The 21,201-nt window shown below is 39.7% G+C and overlaps 2 protein-coding genes across 5 annotated transcripts; both read left to right on the top strand.

Annotated features, from left to right (window-relative positions):
- LOC104710803 (26S proteasome non-ATPase regulatory subunit 2 homolog A) lies at positions 4,810-6,369 on the top strand. Its single transcript, XM_010427463.1, has 5 exons — positions 4,810-5,156; positions 5,474-5,574; positions 5,761-5,881; positions 5,977-6,036; positions 6,295-6,369. Exons 1-5 carry the CDS (start codon positions 5,040-5,042, stop codon positions 6,367-6,369), a joined length of 474 nt encoding a protein of 157 aa, XP_010425765.1. The 5' UTR covers positions 4,810-5,039.
- Positions 6,819-21,085, top strand: LOC104701500 (26S proteasome non-ATPase regulatory subunit 2 homolog A-like). 4 transcript variants are annotated; one of them, XM_019229226.1, is made up of 24 exons: positions 6,819-7,165; positions 7,483-7,563; positions 9,043-9,062; positions 9,249-9,369; positions 9,465-9,524; positions 9,783-9,893; positions 10,096-10,161; positions 10,303-10,424; positions 12,592-12,706; positions 14,842-14,916; positions 17,846-18,004; positions 18,104-18,211; positions 18,285-18,386; positions 18,479-18,619; positions 18,708-18,812; positions 18,899-19,120; positions 19,208-19,321; positions 19,401-19,616; positions 19,719-19,778; positions 19,870-19,983; positions 20,076-20,161; positions 20,275-20,383; positions 20,487-20,665; positions 20,771-21,085. In XM_019229226.1, the coding sequence occupies exons 1-24, from the start codon at positions 7,049-7,051 to the stop codon at positions 20,841-20,843; spliced, it is 2,676 nt and encodes an 891-aa protein (XP_019084771.1). In that variant the 5' UTR covers positions 6,819-7,048; the 3' UTR covers positions 20,844-21,085. The 4 variants fall into 4 exon arrangements, with proteins under 4 accessions (XP_019084771.1, XP_010415513.1, XP_010415497.1 ...); XM_010417211.2 differs by lacking the exons at positions 6,819-7,165; positions 7,483-7,563 and adding an exon at positions 8,299-8,644 and having other exon boundaries at positions 8,962-9,062; XM_010417195.2 differs by lacking the exons at positions 6,819-7,165; positions 7,483-7,563; positions 9,043-9,062; ... (4 more) ...; positions 10,303-10,424; positions 12,592-12,706 and adding exons at positions 12,938-13,032; positions 13,219-13,339; positions 13,435-13,494; ... (2 more) ...; positions 14,271-14,392; positions 14,571-14,685.

Genomic DNA, 21,201 nt, shown 5'->3' with positions numbered 1-21,201 from the left:
GGTTCTTTTCTGCTACGAGTGACAAACGAAAGAACCAGGGATATACTTCTCAGCCGGCACATGTGGAACATAGCAGGGTTCCCCATGTTTGTCTCCCCATGGTCGCCTGAGTTTGAGCCTGATGCACCGAGCATTACCTCAGCTGCAATTACAGTGGAATTTAGAGGAGTACCATACCTGCTTTTCAACAAGAAGAGCTTGAGCAGGCTTGCGACAGCAGTTGGAAAGCCAATGGCTTTGGCTCCCGAAACAGAGAGGAAGGAAACATTTGAGGTTGCAAAGATACTGGTCAGAGTTGATCTTACAAAGGACCTTCCAACAAAGCTCATCATGGGGCTATCCTCTGGACGTGAATTTGAGGTATCTGTTACATACCCTTGGTTGCCTCCGAAGTGTCAGGAATGCAATGCGTACGGCCATGACCGAAGTCGGTGCAAGCTATGGCTTCAGGTACCTCCCATGAGCAAAACTAGGACGAATCGATCTCGGAGTCGACCTAGAATCAATAGAAGATCTCGTCAAGGTCGTTCTCCTGCAGCAGTGTGGAAGATCAAAGAAGTGCCTAAGGAAGCTGCCGGAAATGTATCAAATACGATGGATAAGTCGAAGGAAGAATTAGAGATTTCTCAAACTCCTTCAAGCAAAACAGGGGAAGAGAGAACTCAGACAGTGAAAGACGGAGGAACTCCTTCTGAGGATATATCTAACACAGTGGTCACCAGTATTGAGACTATGACTACGACTGTTGCTGAGACTCCGACTGTTGCTGAGAATGAACAGGAAGTTACGAACCAAGGTACTGAGGCAGAGGCCACAAATACTTTGAATAGCTCAGTTCATGAGGCTGAGGAAAATGGAGCTCCTTTTATTCTGGTTTCGCGCCGGAAGAGTGGCCGTAAAGCCACAGTTTCTAAGTAATCCAACATTATATATGTTTTTTGTGTGGAATGTAAGAGGTCTGAATAGTAGTAGACGTCAGGACTTAACGAAGGATTGGATTAACATCCATAAGCCACTTTTTGGAGCGTTTGTGGAAACGCATGTTCAAGAAATAAATGCAGGACGAATAGCAAGAGCGATTCCTGCAGGATGGAAATTTTTTGGAAATTTTGAGTACCACTCTACAGCAAGAGTTGTGCTGGTTTGGGATCCATCAGTCAATTTGGTGGTTTATAAAGTATCGGCGCAGTTGATAACATGCGGTATCTATATTCCATCACATAATATTAATTTCTCGGTTTCTTTTGCTTATGCTTACAACTTACCAGAGGAAAGACAACCGTTATGGGAGGAACTGGATTGGTTGAATGGTAATACTCCGTTATCAAGGCATCCGTGGGCGGTGATAGGTGACTTTAATCAGATCCTGAGACTTTCGCATCACTCCGAGCATCTCTCGCAGAACATTGATACAACAGGAATGGATGACATCAATTTGGCTATGCAGAATGCAGATTTGTTTGAAGCCCAAGCGAAAGGCCTAACCTACACTTGGTGGAATAATCAAGAGGATAGCCCGGCATCAAAGAAGATTGATCATGCTTTCATCAATCAACCTTGGGCTCAGGTTTTTCAAAACTCTTATGCAGATTTTCTAGCGCCTATTCAATCAGATCATGCTGCTTGCCTCTTCCAGATGCCGTCTATTAATCGCGAGATCAGGAAGCCGTTTAAGTTTTTCACCCATGTTGTAGCACACAATGACTATCATGCGTCAGTTAGACAAGTATGGAACCCGCAAGAGATCCAGGGCACATGTCAGTTCAAGCTAGTAAGGTCTCTCAGACTATTAAAACCAGTGCTCAGAGGTTTAAACAGGCAGCACTTCAGCGGGATTACAACAAGAGTTAAAGTTCAAGAAGAAAAGGTCATAAGCTTGCAGCGGAATATTCTCTCTAACCCGGATGCTCAAACAGTGAGGGAAGAACATCAAGCTAGGGAGCACTGGAATTTTCTAAAATCAGCAGAGGAAACATTCTTTCGTCAGAAATCGAGAGCTACTTGGATGAATCTTGGAGACAGGAACACAACTTTCTTCCACAAGTCTGCCTCCCAGAGAGCTGCGAGGAACCACATTCACTATCTCAGAGATATGGATGATAGAAAGCTTGTTAAACCAAAGGATATTAAGGAACATGCCGCAGATTACTTCCAGGGTATAATAGGATGCACAGAGATGCCAATATCTCCTGTCTCAATTGCTGAGATACAGGATTTGCTTTCGTTCAGATGCACAGACACTCAAAGGCAGAAGCTGCAGAAAACGGTCTCAGCCGAAGAAATTAAGTGCGCTGTCTTCGCAATGCCAAGGGATAAGAGCCCTGGACCAGATGGTTTTTCAGTGGAATTCTACAGAGCATCCTGGGACACAGTAGGGACAGATGTTATCGCTGCAGTGCAGGAATTTTTCAGGAATGGTCGACTGTTGAAGGACTTTAACAACACGGCTATTACTCTCATCCCAAAGCAACCTGAAGCATGTAAACTGGGTGACTACAGGCCGATAAGTTGCTGCAATCTGACCTATAAAATCATTTCCAAAATCATCGCAAACAGATTGAAGCCTCTTCTACCGGAATGCATTAGTCCAAACCAAGCAGCGTTTTTAAAGGGATGAAGTCTGGGAGAGAACGTGCTATTGGCGTCAGAGCTAATCAAGGATTATCAAAAAGAAACGTGTAGTAAGAGTTGCATGCTCAAGGTAGACATAAGGAAAGCGTTTGACACGGTGTGTTGGGATTTTGTGCTCAAGGTGCTTGAAGCTCAGAACTTCCCAACTATTTTTTGCACTTGGGTGAAGGAATGCATCTCATCACCAAGATTCTCGATATCAATCAATGGTGAACTAGCGGGTTTCTTTCCCGGGAAAAAAGGACTCCGTCAGGGCGATCCACTCTCTCCATATTTGTTCATTATGGTTATGGAGGTGCTTTCCAAACTGCTTGAACGAGCTGCAGACCAAGGACACATAAGGCTACACCCTCTCTGTGCCTCCCCAGTGGTAACACATCTTTTATTTGCTGATGACTTGCTGGTTTTCTCGGACGGAGCGAGACACTCTCTCAATGGAATTGCTGAAACAATTAAAACATTCAAGAGCTTCAGTGGTTTGGATGTCAACCCGGAAAAGTCAGAAATATTCTTTGGGGGATATTCGGAGGTTCAAGTGGCAGTCCTTAGCGCCTTGCAAGGGATTAAAGTGGGTGTATTCCCTACTCGTTACCTGGGCCTTCCACTGAATCCAGCGAGAATTTCCTTTGCTACTCTGCAACCATTCATCGAGAAAATCACAAATAAGCTGCATGCTTGGACAGTAAAGTTTCTTTCCTTCGCTGGTAAGATCAGGTTGATATCCTCGGTTATTTATGGCATGGTTAATTTCTGGAGTGCAGTGTTCAACCTTCCAAAGCGATTCTATGCCAAGGTGGACTCTTTATGCGCAACTTTTCTTTGGAAAAACAAAGTCACCTCGGCAGTGGGGGCAAGAGTAGCCTGGGTAGACGTCTGCAAGCCTAAAGAGGAAGGGGGACTGGGCATTCGTTTGTTGGAGGACTTTGCAATCGTGTTTCAACTAAAGTTGATTTGGAATCTCTTTACAAATGCAAGTTCTCTATGGGTAGCTTGGATAAGAGGCAATATCTTGCAAAGAAAGAGTTTCTGGAGTCTAAGGGACTCCCCAAGGCTATCCAGGACAATAAAATCAATGATCTCTCTGAAGTCTTATATGGTGGAATTCATGAAGTGCGAAGTAAAAGATGGAAAGTCTGTTTCTTTCTGGTTCGATAATTGGACAGGTCATGGGCCTCTTCTTACTTTCATTGGTGAGAATGGTCCACGGGATCTTCGCATTAGAAAGGAAGCCAAGGTAGCGGAGGCGGTGAGAAATGGTGAATGGTGGATGCCGGGAGCTCACTCAGAGGCACACCAGCAACTCATGATCACACTAACAACAATCACCCCGCCCCACGCTCTTCAGGGCCATGATGTTTATCTATGGCGACGAAGGACAGGTTCACTCTCAGAATCTTTCTCTTCCAAGGAAACTTGGGAGCAACTGCGATCAATCTTCCCTCTGGTACCTTGGAAAAAAAGTGGTCTGGTTTAAAGAAGGAGTTCCCAGATTTGCTTTTATCCTTTGGCTAGTAATGAAAGGAAGACTGCCTACGAGGGACAGGTTGCGAGTGTGGGGACTAAATGTTCCTGCAGCTTGTGTGCTCTGTTCAAACGGTTTGGAAACTCATGACCACCTCTTCTTCAATTGTCCTTACTCCGCAGGGATTTGGCAGACTTTTGCTTCAAAAATTTGGAGTCACCCACCAGCATCAATTGGCTCCATCTCCACTTGGATTATGCAGACTAGAAACCCAAGATTTTCAGGTGAAGGGATGCTTGTCAAACTGCTTCTGCAAACAACATGCTATCTTATCTAGAAAGAACGAAACGCGAGGATTTTCACCAGCATCCACTCTTCCGCCTCGTCAATGCAAGCAGCTTTGGATCGCGCTATCAGGGATAGGCTCATCACGGTGCCAGGATCTCTTCTTGCTTCATACTTTGGTTGTATCTCTTTCCCTTTCTAGTTCTTCTTTGTCTTTTTTTTAATAAGTTGTCTCAAAATTGTAGAGAGAAAATCAGAAAATGGTAATAAATTTAATCTGTTACCAAAAAAAAACGGGACATGAAAACACATGAATAGTCGATTTTTAGACATTGGGCCGGTTATGGGCTGAATTGACACAAAATGGGCCTGATTCCATAGTAGAAATCTTGATCGAGGGGTTATCTCCTCCGAGTTTCCCATCCGTACAGTATAATTGCTGCTTTGGAGTTGCAGAAAGAGTTTGGGTTTTTTTCTTTTTTTTTTTTTAATTCTTCGATTTTGGTTTCCCTGCAATTATAAAGTTTTCGATAGTGCAAAGCATAAGCTTGTCGATTCGGCTGAGTGTTCAAATTCTAAGCTCTTGCGAAGGGTTCTTCTTGAGATTGATCTGGTTTTAATTTGGAACTAGAGAGAGAGAGAGAGAGAGAGAGAGAGAGAGATGGCTCCAACTCAGGATCCCAACAGCGTCGGAGGCGGTGCGAAGCAGGATGAAGCTTCCCTGAAGGTTCCGTCTAAGGATCCCAAGAAGAAGGACGAGAAAAAGGAAGAGGACCTTGTAAGTTTCCTCTTTCTCGGTTTTGATTTGGCGTTCCTTTTTTTCTCTCGACATTGTGTTTAGTATCTGGGTTCATCAGAATAGGAATTTAATTTCAAATCTGTAGGAGGATCTGTACTCAGTTTGTAAATTGAAATCGATCTGGAATTGAGGTAGTAAGTATGTTGTATAGAATTAGGTTTTTAACCTGGGGAAAGTGAATGTTATGTATTCATTCGACTAGCGGGATTAGAAAGCTGTTAAATTGGGATTGGGAGGAGAGTTTTAGTAGATTAGTATATATTTGGTCTCACTTAATGACTTGGGTGTGATTGTAGTCTGATGAGGACTTGGAACTAAAGCAGAACCTTGAGCTCTATGTTGAGAGGGTTCAGGATCCCAACCCGGAGTTGCAGAAGGCTGCTCTTGAAAGCATGAGGTAATTCATTAATCTTTTAAACCGATATTGACTTGCTCAGCTGTGAAGATTGTAGATTATTGCCTTTGAAGATTGTACAACTTATAAAGTCTATGTTTTTCTTTCTTTTATTACTGTACATTTTTGTGTTTTCATTACTCTTTTGTCTTAAGATTACCTCCTTTTTTTTTTTTTTTGGTTCCGTAGGCAGGAAATCCGGGCTTCAACAAGCTCCATGACTTCAGTTCCCAAGCCACTTAAGTTTCTCCGTCCCCATTATGGAACTCTTAAAGCATTTCATGTAACAATGGCTGATTCTGATCTCAAGGTATGTCATCATAGGTTTCAATTCATACCTCGTCAACTCCTTCTTTGTTCCTGTTTTTGGGTATGGCTTAAAGATTGCTTTTGCTATGTTTGCAGAAGTACTTGTCCGATATCTTGTCTGTCTTGGCCCTTACCATGTCTGCGGAGGGTGAAAGGGTATGCTTCTAGCTTATTTTCTTCATACACGATTTCGCCTTTTAATATAACATGTTTTTTTTAAACCTATTTCCCATCTTTATATGCCTCTGGTTTCCTTTTCATTTCTTTCTGCTCATCTCCTCTCTGTTCTGCCTTAACACAGCTGTTGTGGTTTTTTTTTTGTTTTGTAGACCGCCATTGTGTTCATTTTACTGATTTGTATTTTTGAGGCATATTTTGTACTGATATCCACTTTCTTTTACAATATTATTCCAGGAAAGCTTAGGTTATAGGTTGATTGGAACTNCCAGCATCAATTGGCTCCATCTCCACTTGGATTATGCAGACTAGAAACCCAAGATTTTCAGGTGAAGGGATGCTTGTCAAACTGCTTCTGCAAACAACATGCTATCTTATCTAGAAAGAACGAAACGCGAGGATTTTCACCAGCATCCACTCTTCCGCCTCGTCAATGCAAGCAGCTTTGGATCGCGCTATCAGGGATAGGCTCATCACGGTGCCAGGATCTCTTCTTGCTTCATACTTTGGTTGTATCTCTTTCCCTTTCTAGTTCTTCTTTGTCTTTTTTTTAATAAGTTGTCTCAAAATTGTAGAGAGAAAATCAGAAAATGGTAATAAATTTAATCTGTTACCAAAAAAAAACGGGACATGAAAACACATGAATAGTCGATTTTTAGACATTGGGCCGGTTATGGGCTGAATTGACACAAAATGGGCCTGATTCCATAGTAGAAATCTTGATCGAGGGGTTATCTCCTCCGAGTTTCCCATCCGTACAGTATAATTGCTGCTTTGGAGTTGCAGAAAGAGTTTGGGTTTTTTTCTTTTTTTTTTTTTAATTCTTCGATTTTGGTTTCCCTGCAATTATAAAGTTTTCGATAGTGCAAAGCATAAGCTTGTCGATTCGGCTGAGTGTTCAAATTCTAAGCTCTTGCGAAGGGTTCTTCTTGAGATTGATCTGGTTTTAATTTGGAACTAGAGAGAGAGAGAGAGAGAGAGAGAGAGAGAGATGGCTCCAACTCAGGATCCCAACAGCGTCGGAGGCGGTGCGAAGCAGGATGAAGCTTCCCTGAAGGTTCCGTCTAAGGATCCCAAGAAGAAGGACGAGAAAAAGGAAGAGGACCTTGTAAGTTTCCTCTTTCTCGGTTTTGATTTGGCGTTCCTTTTTTTCTCTCGACATTGTGTTTAGTATCTGGGTTCATCAGAATAGGAATTTAATTTCAAATCTGTAGGAGGATCTGTACTCAGTTTGTAAATTGAAATCGATCTGGAATTGAGGTAGTAAGTATGTTGTATAGAATTAGGTTTTTAACCTGGGGAAAGTGAATGTTATGTATTCATTCGACTAGCGGGATTAGAAAGCTGTTAAATTGGGATTGGGAGGAGAGTTTTAGTAGATTAGTATATATTTGGTCTCACTTAATGACTTGGGTGTGATTGTAGTCTGATGAGGACTTGGAACTAAAGCAGAACCTTGAGCTCTATGTTGAGAGGGTTCAGGATCCCAACCCGGAGTTGCAGAAGGCTGCTCTTNAAAAAAGTGGTCTGGTTTAAAGAAGGAGTTCCCAGATTTGCTTTTATCCTTTGGCTAGTAATGAAAGGAAGACTGCCTACGAGGGACAGGTTGCGAGTGTGGGGACTAAATGTTCCTGCAGCTTGTGTGCTCTGTTCAAACGGTTTGGAAACTCATGACCACCTCTTCTTCAATTGTCCTTACTCCGCAGGGATTTGGCAGACTTTTGCTTCAAAAATTTGGAGTCACCCACCAGCATCAATTGGCTCCATCTCCACTTGGATTATGCAGACTAGAAACCCAAGATTTTCAGGTGAAGGGATGCTTGTCAAACTGCTTCTGCAAACAACATGCTATCTTATCTAGAAAGAACGAAACGCGAGGATTTTCACCAGCATCCACTCTTCCGCCTCGTCAATGCAAGCAGCTTTGGATCGCGCTATCAGGGATAGGCTCATCACGGTGCCAGGATCTCTTCTTGCTTCATACTTTGGTTGTATCTCTTTCCCTTTCTAGTTCTTCTTTGTCTTTTTTTTAATAAGTTGTCTCAAAATTGTAGAGAGAAAATCAGAAAATGGTAATAAATTTAATCTGTTACCAAAAAAAAACGGGACATGAAAACACATGAATAGTCGATTTTTAGACATTGGGCCGGTTATGGGCTGAATTGACACAAAATGGGCCTGATTCCATAGTAGAAATCTTGATCGAGGGGTTATCTCCTCCGAGTTTCCCATCCGTACAGTATAATTGCTGCTTTGGAGTTGCAGAAAGAGTTTGGGTTTTTTTCTTTTTTTTTTTTTAATTCTTCGATTTTGGTTTCCCTGCAATTATAAAGTTTTCGATAGTGCAAAGCATAAGCTTGTCGATTCGGCTGAGTGTTCAAATTCTAAGCTCTTGCGAAGGGTTCTTCTTGAGATTGATCTGGTTTTAATTTGGAACTAGAGAGAGAGAGAGAGAGAGAGAGAGAGAGAGATGGCTCCAACTCAGGATCCCAACAGCGTCGGAGGCGGTGCGAAGCAGGATGAAGCTTCCCTGAAGGTTCCGTCTAAGGATCCCAAGAAGAAGGACGAGAAAAAGGAAGAGGACCTTGTAAGTTTCCTCTTTCTCGGTTTTGATTTGGCGTTCCTTTTTTTCTCTCGACATTGTGTTTAGTATCTGGGTTCATCAGAATAGGAATTTAATTTCAAATCTGTAGGAGGATCTGTACTCAGTTTGTAAATTGAAATCGATCTGGAATTGAGGTAGTAAGTATGTTGTATAGAATTAGGTTTTTAACCTGGGGAAAGTGAATGTTATGTATTCATTCGACTAGCGGGATTAGAAAGCTGTTAAATTGGGATTGGGAGGAGAGTTTTAGTAGATTAGTATATATTTGGTCTCACTTAATGACTTGGGTGTGATTGTAGTCTGATGAGGACTTGGAACTAAAGCAGAACCTTGAGCTCTATGTTGAGAGGGTTCAGGATCCCAACCCGGAGTTGCAGAAGGCTGCTCTTGAAAGCATGAGGTAATTCATTAATCTTTTAAACCGATATTGACTTGCTCAGCTGTGAAGATTGTAGATTATTGCCTTTGAAGATTGTACAACTTATAAAGTCTATGTTTTTCTTTCTTTTATTACTGTACATTTTTGTGTTTTCATTACTCTTTTGTCTTAAGATTACCTCCTTTTTTTTTTTTTTTGGTTCCGTAGGCAGGAAATCCGGGCTTCAACAAGCTCCATGACTTCAGTTCCCAAGCCACTTAAGTTTCTCCGTCCCCATTATGGAACTCTTAAAGCATTTCATGTAACAATGGCTGATTCTGATCTCAAGGTATGTCATCATAGGTTTCAATTCATACCTCGTCAACTCCTTCTTTGTTCCTGTTTTTGGGTATGGCTTAAAGATTGCTTTTGCTATGTTTGCAGAAGTACTTGTCCGATATCTTGTCTGTCTTGGCCCTTACCATGTCTGCGGAGGGTGAAAGGGTATGCTTCTAGCTTATTTTCTTCATACACGATTTCGCCTTTTAATATAACATGTTTTTTTTAAACCTATTTCCCATCTTTATATGCCTCTGGTTTCCTTTTCATTTCTTTCTGCTCATCTCCTCTCTGTTCTGCCTTAACACAGCTGTTGTGGTTTTTTTTTTGTTTTGTAGACCGCCATTGTGTTCATTTTACTGATTTGTATTTTTGAGGCATATTTTGTACTGATATCCACTTTCTTTTACAATATTATTCCAGGAAAGCTTAGGTTATAGGTTGATTGGAACTGAGGGTGACATTGGATCGTGGGGTCACGAATATGTCAGGAATCTTGCTGGAGAGATTGCCCAAGAGTATACAAAGCGTCAGGTTAGAAATCAAATCTCCATTTTGTCTTTGACTATTCAGTTTCTCGTCCTCGGACTTTTGCCCATATTCTTGGGTTATTAAAAATTTAAAAGTTGTGTTTGGGTTTATCTTGTTAATTGTTGGAGTTTTAAGGAATGAGTATGTGTCTTATTCAATGAGAAAGGTTACTGAGTCATGGTTATCTACCTGTTCATTATCTCAGAGTGAGGAGGCCCCTATTGACGATTTGATGGAGCTTGTGCAGCAAATTGTTGCTTTTCACATGAAGGTGAATTTTCTAAAGATTGTTATATTTCTTGTTTCTTTGGCCCTTGTCGTGCATATAGGAAGCGATTTTATAATTAATAGGCTTGACACTAGACCTTTGGGGTTTATTTCTCTCTAAATGATTTCATTTTACTCCTTGCAGCATAATGCAGAAACTGAAGCTGTTGACCTTTTAATGGATGTCGAGGATCTTGATCTCTTACTTGAGCATGTAGACAAAACAAATTTCAAGAGGACATGCAACTATCTCACAAGTGCAGCAAAGTACTTTCAACATACTTAATCCTGTTTATTTTATTTTCTCCACTCTTATTTGTGGTTTTAGACCAGTCATTTTGTTATTTTACTGATTTTTTTAGACNTCCAACTCAGGATCCCAACAGCGTCGGAGGCGGTGCGAAGCAGGATGAAGCTTCCCTGAAGGTTCCGTCTAAGGATCCCAAGAAGAAGGACGAGAAAAAGGAAGAGGACCTTGTAAGTTTCCTCTTTCTCGGTTTTGATTTGGCGTTCCTTTTTTTCTCTCGACATTGTGTTTAGTATCTGGGTTCATCAGAATAGGAATTTAATTTCAAATCTGTAGGAGGATCTGTACTCAGTTTGTAAATTGAAATCGATCTGGAATTGAGGTAGTAAGTATGTTGTATAGAATTAGGTTTTTAACCTGGGGAAAGTGAATGTTATGTATTCATTCGACTAGCGGGATTAGAAAGCTGTTAAATTGGGATTGGGAGGAGAGTTTTAGTAGATTAGTATATATTTGGTCTCACTTAATGACTTGGGTGTGATTGTAGTCTGATGAGGACTTGGAACTAAAGCAGAACCTTGAGCTCTATGTTGAGAGGGTTCAGGATCCCAACCCGGAGTTGCAGAAGGCTGCTCTTGAAAGCATGAGGTAATTCATTAATCTTTTAAACCGATATTGACTTGCTCAGCTGTGAAGATTGTAGATTATTGCCTTTGAAGATTGTACAACTTATAAAGTCTATGTTTTTCTTTCTTTTATTACTGTACATTTTTGTGTTTTCATTACTCTTTTGTCTTAAGATTACCTCCTTGTTTTTTTTTTTTTGGTTCCGTAGGCAGGAAATCCGGGCTTCAACAAGCTCCATGACTTCAGTTCCCAAGCCACTTAAGTTTCTCCGTCCCCATTATGGAACTCTTAAAGCATTTCATGTAACAATGGCTGATTCTGATCTCAAGGTATGTCATCATAGGTTTCAATTCATACCTCGTCAACTCCTTCTTTGTTCCTGTTTTTGGGTATGGCTTAAAGATTGCTTTTGCTATGTTTGCAGAAGTACTTGTCCGATATCTTGTCTGTCTTGGCCCTTACCATGTCTGCGGAGGGTGAAAGGGTATGCTTCTAGCTTATTTTCTTCATACACGATTTCGCCTTTTAATATAACATGTTTTTTTTAAACCTATTTCCCATCTTTATATGCCTCTGGTTTCCTTTTCATTTCTTTCTGCTCATCTCCTCTCTGTTCTGCCTTAACACAGCTGTTGTGGTTTTTTTTTTGTTTTGTAGACCGCCATTGTGTTCATTTTACTGATTTGTATTTTTGAGGCATATTTTGTACTGATATCCACTTTCTTTTACAATATTATTCCAGGAAAGCTTAGGTTATAGGTTGATTGGAACTGAGGGTGACATTGGATCGTGGGGTCACGAATATGTCAGGAATCTTGCTGGAGAGATTGCCCAAGAGTATACAAAGCGTCAGGTTAGAAATCAAATCTCCATTTTGTCTTTGACTATTCAGTTTCTCGTCCTCGGACTTTTGCCCATATTCTTGGGTTATTAAAAATTTAAAAGTTGTGTTTGGGTTTATCTTGTTAATTGTTGGAGTTTTAAGGAATGAGTATGTGTCTTATTCAATGAGAAAGGTTACTGAGTCATGGTTATACCTGTTCATTATCTCAGAGTGAGGAGGCCCCTATTGACGATTTGATGGAGCTTGTGCAGCAAATTGTTGCTTTTCACATGAAGGTGAATTTTCTAAAGATTGTTATATTTCTTGTTTCTTTGGCCCTTGTCGTGCATATAGGAAGCGATTTTATAATTAATAGGCTTGACACTAGACCTTTGGGGTTTATTTCTCTCTAAATGATTTCATTTTACTCCTTGCAGCATAATGCAGAAACTGAAGCTGTTGACCTTTTAATGGATGTCGAGGATCTTGATCTCTTACTTGAGCATGTAGACAAAACAAATTTCAAGAGGACATGCAACTATCTCACAAGTGCAGCAAAGTACTTTCAACATACTCAATCCTGTTTATTTTATTTTCTCCACTCTTATTTGTGGTTTTAGACCAGTCATTTTGTTATTTTACTGATTTTTTTAGACCAGTCATGTAGAAACAAGTAATGAGCTTTGTCTATATTGCTCACAAAAGTCTCTTTGATGTCTTATATTTGAATTTTTTAGGTACCTTCCTGGACCAGATGACATGTTGGTTCTAGATATTTCTTACATGATTTACATGAAGTTTGAAGAATATCCAAACGCTCTGCAGATTGCACTATTTCTTGATAACACGCAGGTAGGACTTTAATCTTCCTATAGGACGTGGTATCATTTTATTATTTCTGAGTGTGTAGCAGCTGGAAAAATCAATCCTCTATGTCAAGTATTTTGAGTCGTTGTGTCAACTNTATGTATTCATTCGACTAGCGGGATTAGAAAGCTGTTAAATTGGGATTGGGAGGAGAGTTTTAGTAGATTAGTATATATTTGGTCTCACTTAATGACTTGGGTGTGATTGTAGTCTGATGAGGACTTGGAACTAAAGCAGAACCTTGAGCTCTATGTTGAGAGGGTTCAGGATCCCAACCCGGAGTTGCAGAAGGCTGCTCTTGAAAGCATGAGGTAATTCATTAATCTTTTAAACCGATATTGACTTGCTCAGCTGTGAAGATTGTAGATTATTGCCTTTGAAGATTGTACAACTTATAAAGTCTATGTTTTTCTTTCTTTTATTACTGTACATTTTTGTGTTTTCATTACTCTTTTGTCTTAAGATTACCTCCTTTTTTTTTTTTTTTGGTTCCGTAGGCAGGAAATCCGGGCTTCAACAAGCTCCATGACTTCAGTTCCCAAGCCACTTAAGTTTCTCCGTCCCCATTATGGAACTCTTAAAGCATTTCATGTAACAATGGCTGATTCTGATCTCAAGGTATGTCATCATAGGTTTCAATTCATACCTCGTCAACTCCTTCTTTGTTCCTGTTTTTGGGTATGGCTTAAAGATTGCTTTTGCTATGTTTGCAGAAGTACTTGTCCGATATCTTGTCTGTCTTGGCCCTTACCATGTCTGCGGAGGGTGAAAGGGTATGCTTCTAGCTTATTTTCTTCATACACGATTTCGCCTTTTAATATAACATGTTTTTTTTAAACCTATTTCCCATCTTTATATGCCTCTGGTTTCCTTTTCATTTCTTTCTGCTCATCTCCTCTCTGTTCTGCCTTAACACAGCTGTTGTGGTTTTTTTTTTGTTTTGTAGACCGCCATTGTGTTCATTTTACTGATTTGTATTTTTGAGGCATATTTTGTACTGATATCCACTTTCTTTTACAATATTATTCCAGGAAAGCTTAGGTTATAGGTTGATTGGAACTGAGGGTGACATTGGATCGTGGGGTCACGAATATGTCAGGAATCTTGCTGGAGAGATTGCCCAAGAGTATACAAAGCGTCAGGTTAGAAATCAAATCTCCATTTTGTCTTTGACTATTCAGTTTCTCGTCCTCGGACTTTTGCCCATATTCTTGGGTTATTAAAAATTTAAAAGTTGTGTTTGGGTTTATCTTGTTAATTGTTGGAGTTTTAAGGAATGAGTATGTGTCTTATTCAATGAGAAAGGTTACTGAGTCATGGTTATACCTGTTCATTATCTCAGAGTGAGGAGGCCCCTATTGACGATTTGATGGAGCTTGTGCAGCAAATTGTTGCTTTTCACATGAAGGTGAATTTTCTAAAGATTGTTATATTTCTTGTTTCTTTGGCCCTTGTCGTGCATATAGGAAGCGATTTTATAATTAATAGGCTTGACACTAGACCTTTGGGGTTTATTTCTATCTAAATGATTTCATTTTACTCCTTGCAGCATAATGCAGAAACTGAAGCTGTTGACCTTTTAATGGATGTCGAGGATCTTGATCTCTTACTTGAGCATGTAGACAAAACAAATTTCAAGAGGACATGCAACTATCTCACAAGTGCAGCAAAGTACTTTCAACATACTTAATCCTGTTTATTTTATTTTCTCCACTCTTATTTGTGGTTTTAGACCAGTCATTTTGTTATTTTACTGATTTTTTTAGACCAGTCATGTAGAAACAAGTAATGAGCTTTGTCTATATTGCTCACAAAAGTCTCTTTGATGTCTTATATTTGAATTTTTTAGGTACCTTCCTGGACCAGATGACATGTTGGTTCTAGATATTTCCTACATGATTTACATGAAGTTTGAAGAATATCCAAACGCTCTGCAGATTGCACTATTTCTTGATAACACGCAGGTAGGACTTTAATCTTCCTATAGGACGTGGTATCATTTTATTATTTCTGAGTGTGTAGCAGCTGGAAAAATCAATCCTCTATGTCAAGTATTTTGAGTCGTTGTGTCAACTTTTTTTGATGTTTAATGTGCTCCACGATATATTTCTGTATTGCAGTATGTTAAACAAGTATTCACCTCATGTGCTGATCTGCTAAGGAAGAAACAGTTCTGCTACATGATTGCTCGTCATGTAAGACCTTTAACTATCTCTACTTCACTACATTTAACAGTTATATCTCATTCCTTCTTTTCTGTTAGTATGTTTTGGTTTTGGATCTTTACTCCTATATGCTTTAAGAGTTAGTTGTGCTTTTGTTCGATTGTATTTTACTTTCCGGCCGTTGCATAAAGTGAATAGATAGAAAATGAGAACACTTAGTTGTTATCGAGCGTGATCTAGAGGGAATTTAAATCTGTTTCGTGATTAGCCATGAATGTTGGGCTAGTTACTAGTCGTCTCTTTATTTTTAGCCCAACTTTGTATTTTGTATCTGGAAAGACCTCATCCTAGGTTGCACTGAAACGGGTACGGGAACAGGAATCGGGTACGGAAACGGGGACGGAAAACGGTGAAGTAAAAATTTATCCATACGGGTACGGTATGGGTACTCAATAAACATATAAGAAAATATNCATTTCATGTAACAATGGCTGATTCTGATCTCAAGGTATGTCATCATAGGTTTCAATTCATACCTCGTCAACTCCTTCTTTGTTCCTGTTTTTGGGTATGGCTTAAAGATTGCTTTTGCTATGTTTGCAGAAGTACTTGTCCGATATCTTGTCTGTCTTGGCCCTTACCATGTCTGCGGAGGGTGAAAGGGTATGCTTCTAGCTTATTTTCTTCATACACGATTTCGCCTTTTAATATAACATGTTTTTTTTAAACCTATTTCCCATCTTTATATGCCTCTGGTTTCCTTTTCATTTCTTTCTGCTCATCTCCTCTCTGTTCTGCCTTAACACAGCTGTTGTGGTTTTTTTTTTGTTTTGTAGACCGCCATTGTGTTCATTTTACTGATTTGTATTTTTGAGGCATATTTTGTACTGATATCCACTTTCTTTTACAATATTATTCCAGGAAAGCTTAGGTTATAGGTTGATTGGAACTGAGGGTGACATTGGATCGTGGGGTCACGAATATGTCAGGAATCTTGCTGGAGAGATTGCCCAAGAGTATACAAAGCGTCAGGTTAGAAATCAAATCTCCATTTTGTCTTTGACTATTCAGTTTCTCGTCCTCGGACTTTTGCCCATATTCTTGGGTTATTAAAAATTTAAAAGTTGTGTTTGGGTTTATCTTGTTAATTGTTGGAGTTTTAAGGAATGAGTATGTGTCTTATTCAATGAGAAAGGTTACTGAGTCATGGTTATACCTGTTCATTATCTCAGAGTGAGGAGGCCCCTATTGACGATTTGATGGAGCTTGTGCAGCAAATTGTTGCTTTTCACATGAAGGTGAATTTTCTAAAGATTGTTATATTTCTTGTTTCTTTGGCCCTTGTCGTGCATATAGGAAGCGATTTTATAATTAATAGGCTTGACACTAGACCTTTGGGGTTTATTTCTATCTAAATGATTTCATTTTACTCCTTGCAGCATAATGCAGAAACTGAAGCTGTTGACCTTTTAATGGATGTCGAGGATCTTGATCTCTTACTTGAGCATGTAGACAAAACAAATTTCAAGAGGACATGCAACTATCTCACAAGTGCAGCAAAGTACTTTCAACATACTTAATCCTGTTTATTTTATTTTCTCCACTCTTATTTGTGGTTTTAGACCAGTCATTTTGTTATTTTACTGATTTTTTTAGACCAGTCATGTAGAAACAAGTAATGAGCTTTGTCTATATTGCTCACAAAAGTCTCTTTGATGTCTTATATTTGAATTTTTTAGGTACCTTCCTGGACCAGATGACATGTTGGTTCTAGATATTTCCTACATGATTTACATGAAGTTTGAAGAATATCCAAACGCTCTGCAGATTGCACTATTTCTTGATAACACGCAGGTAGGACTTTAATCTTCCTATAGGACGTGGTATCATTTTATTATTTCTGAGTGTGTAGCAGCTGGAAAAATCAATCCTCTATGTCAAGTATTTTGAGTCGTTGTGTCAACTTTTTTTGATGTTTAATGTGCTCCACGATATATTTCTGTATTGCAGTATGTTAAACAAGTATTCACCTCATGTGCTGATCTGCTAAGGAAGAAACAGTTCTGCTACATGATTGCTCGTCATGTAAGACCTTTAACTATCTCTACTTCACTACATTTAACAGTTATATCTCATTCCTTCTTTTCTGTTAGTATGTTTTGGTTTTGGATCTTTACTCCTATATGCTTTAAGAGTTAGTTGTGCTTTTGTTCGATTGTATTTTACTTTCCGGCCGTTGCATAAAGTGAATAGATAGAAAATGAGAACACTTAGTTGTTATCGAGCGTGATCTAGAGGGAATTTAAATCTGTTTCGTGATTAGCCATGAATGTTGGGCTAGTTACTAGTCGTCTCTTTATTTTTAGCCCAACTTTGTATTTTGTATCTGGAAAGACCTCATCCTAGGTTGCACTGAAACGGGTACGGGAACAGGAATCGGGTACGGAAACGGGGACGGAAAACGGTGAAGTAAAAATTTATCCATACGGGTACGGTATGGGTACTCAATAAACATATAAGAAAATATTACCCATACCTTGAATAAGAGGGGATTAGTAAAGCTAATGGGAAAAGGAGAGAGGGGAAAAGAGTCTAGAAAATAGAAAAACATGAAGAAATGAAAATATGCTTATGATAAGAGTGCTTTGAATGAAATGAAATGGATGCAAATATCAAAAAATTCGATGTTATCTTCCCCTAAAGCATCTAAGGCGTCCCCATAGAGTCCCCGTAGAGTTTCTGTCCCCAACATGTTCCCAGTACGGGGACGACTACCAAATAGACGTACCCGTGCATCATAGACCTCATCTTTAGCCACATTGGCCTCCTTCTATTCTCTTCTAAAGCAGACATTGATTAACTGCTGCATCACTGCTTTAAATTGCCGTTCACATAGAGACACAATACCCGACTGACATACTTTCTTATACTTCGTTTGTCTTCGTATTCCTCGTTGCAGGGTATAACCTTTGACCTTGACGATGAGATGGTTGCAGATGATGATGACCGAGAAGCCTTACAGGATATTGTTAACAACACTAAGTTAAGTGAAGGATATCTGACTCTTGCAAGGGATATTGAGGTCATGGAGGCCAAAACACCTGAAGACATCTACAAGGTAAATCAGTCTGAATGGATGTTAGACCTGCTACTCGTTTATCTAGTTACAAATTATGTTTTCCTCAAGTTTTTTAACCTACCCTTTTGAATTTTGTAGGCTCACTTGCTCGACGGCAGGGCCAGCTCTGGTGCAAGCGTGGATTCTGCTAGACAGAATTTGGCTGCTACATTTGTCAATGCATTTGTAAATGCTGGTTTTGGTCAGGTATGGTTGCAGATTGTAATAAAATAGATCTACTGGAAGACATGTCGTCTTAATATATTTTTGTTTATTGCAGGACAAACTAATGACAGTACCTTCAGACTCCACCACCGGATCTTCTGGAAATTGGCTCTTCAAAAATAAAGAACATGGCAAGACTAGTGCAGCTGCTAGTTTGGTATACTTCTTCTTATTTGATGAATTTATTTGCTGTGTTCATATCATGGACGTAGAAATTGTAACCAGATCTTGTTGTTTCCCTTCTGATAGGGTATGATTCAACTTTGGGATGTGGACTCCGGACTTTCCCAACTCGACAAATATTTCCATAGCAATGATAATCCTATCATTGCTGGAGCACTGCTGGGAGTTGGGATTGTTAATTGTGGCATTAAGAACGATTGTGACCCCGTGAGTTGATGTTATGTTTTATTTTGCGGGGACCATATGTGCTAATATTGTCAGCCACCCTTCCATCTCACGCAGCTTTATTTCTCAGGCATTAGCACTTCTTGGAGACTATATAGACAAAGAGGATTCATCTGTCAGAATTGGTGCTATCATGGGTCTTGGAATTTCATATGCAGGCTCCCAAAATGACCAGGTCAAGACATGTTATCTTCTTTCCTATATTATTAGTTGATTGTTTTAGGTGTTCACGAAATATTAATATGTGCACTGTTCTTACAGATTAGAAGCAAATTGTCGCCGATACTGAACGATGCGAAAGCGCCTCTCGATGTGATTGCATTTGCTTCACTTTCTTTGGGAATGATCTATGTCGGTTCTTGTAACGAAGAAGTGGCACAGTCTATTATATTTGCTTTGATGGATCGAAGTGAGGCAGAACTGGGAGATGCCCTCACTCGTTTCTTGCCACTTGGTCTTGGACTTCTATACCTGGGCAAACAGGTTGGCTATGTGTTGTACTTAATCTACCTCTATGTACATAATCATTATTTGCGTTGCTCAACATCAACTTGTTCCATTATCTACCAGGAAAGTGTAGAGGCTACAGCTGAAGTTTCAAAGACGTTCAATGAGAAGATTAGAAAGTATTGTGATATGACACTTCTTTCCTGTGCTTATGCTGGAACTGGGAATGTCCTAAAGGTATCTAATTAACTGTGCTGGTAGTTAGTTGACACAGTTCATTGCATTTAGTTTAGTTGTTGACTCCTTGTATGTTCAGGTCCAAGACCTTCTTGCTCAGTGTGGGGAGCATCTTGAGAAAGGTGACATCCACCAGGGTCCAGCTGTGCTTGGATTAGCAATGGTTGCTATGTCCGAAGAACTGGGGATTGATATGGAGATCCGTTCTTTGGAGCGGATGTTACAATATGGAGAACAAAACATTCGGCGAGCTGTGCCTTTGGCCCTTGGTCTCTTATGCATATCTAATCCAAAGGTATTACTTTTGTAAATCTCGTTTTACTTAACCTGCTTACATAATATTGCTGCCTGTTGTATAGAGTTAATGCTGGTTTTTTGAATTTTCCCACAATTCCAGGTGACGGTAATGGACACCTTGAGCCGGCTTAGTCATGACACAGATTCGGAAGTTGCCATGGTTAGTATCATTTATAATTCACAGCCTGTCCAGTTAGTTTTTTAATTGAATAGTATTGAGAGGGGACTGATCTTTCTTGTAACTCCTACAGGCAGCAATTATATCGTTGGGACTGATTGGTGCCGGAACTAATAACGCAAGGATAGCTGGGATGCTTCGGAACCTCTCCAGCTATTATTACAAGGACGCCAGTCTTCTCTTCTGTGTAATGTGTTCCTCATTTTTGTTTTGTCTACTCACAGTAAAACTGTTATTCTTGTTTGAATCATTGAACTCACTTGGTAACTCATGATGCAGGTGCGTATTGCTCAAGGGCTGGTGCACATGGGAAAGGGTCTCTTAACACTCAGCCCCTTCCACTCTGAACGGTTCTTACTATCACCGTAAGTTGATCATTCTCTCTGTTGCCACTATAACTAGAGCTTTTCGATAGTTGGATCTTTTAAGCTTTGTTTTGTGTATCCTTACTTTGCTCATGTGAACCTTATTGATGCAGAACCGCACTTGCTGGTATAGTGACACTCTTGCATGCATGCCTTGACATGAAGCCGATCATACTCGGGAAATACCATTATGTGCTGTACTTCCTCGTTTTGGCGATGCAAGTGAGTGAAACTTAGTCCCAGTGTTTTCCCCTCTTGTTATTTAGATCTGTTGAAGTTGTCGATATGATTGATTGTGATCCTAATTTTTGTTTAAAAAATGTAGCCAAGGATGATGTTGACAGTAGACGAAAACCTGAAGCCACTGTCAGTGCCAGTGCGGGTAGGACAAGCAGTTGATGTGGTTGGACAGGCGGGTCGGCCAAAGACCATAACAGGTTTCCAGACACACTCCACACCTGTTCTCTTGGCTGCTGGAGAGAGAGCCGAACTAGCCACTGACAAGTATGTTCTTCCTTCCTCCCTTGTACCTTAATTTTTTTTTTTCGAATTGAAAAGACTTTGGTATCTCTGATTTGTAATTAAAACTCGATAAAAATGGGAAAACAGATACATTCCTCTGTCGCCGATACTAGAAGGGTTCATCATATTAAAGGAGAATCCAGACTACAGAGAGGAGTGAAGAGATGCGTTTTCAAGACCACCACCACCACCACCACCATAGGAAGAAGAAAAAGAAGCTCTGCTGTTTCCTGCTACATTCTGAGTTCTCTCACTAGTTTTATTATGTCTCATCATCATGGGTTCTATGCCTTTTTGGTTTTTCCTATCTCCGTGTAAGCTTTGTTTCATTATATCTTTGTTGGGATCTTTTCTATTGACACGTCGTTAATCAAATTATTACATTAGTCTGTTTGATTTTTATAGTCGCGCAAGTCGATAGAGACATCCATAGATTTTTCTCAAAAAGAACTCAATATTGAACTATTTTCTTTTAACGGTCAGCTTAAATTAAATATTTGTTACAAAAAAAAACTTAT

The sequence above is a fragment of the Camelina sativa genome, chromosome 1 (assembly GCF_000633955.1).
Source record: "Camelina sativa cultivar DH55 chromosome 1, Cs, whole genome shotgun sequence".
In the NCBI taxonomy this organism is placed as follows: Eukaryota; Viridiplantae; Streptophyta; class Magnoliopsida; order Brassicales; family Brassicaceae; genus Camelina; species Camelina sativa.
The sequence above is the reverse complement of the archived record's forward strand: the minus strand, read 5'-3'. Positions and strand labels throughout refer to the sequence as shown.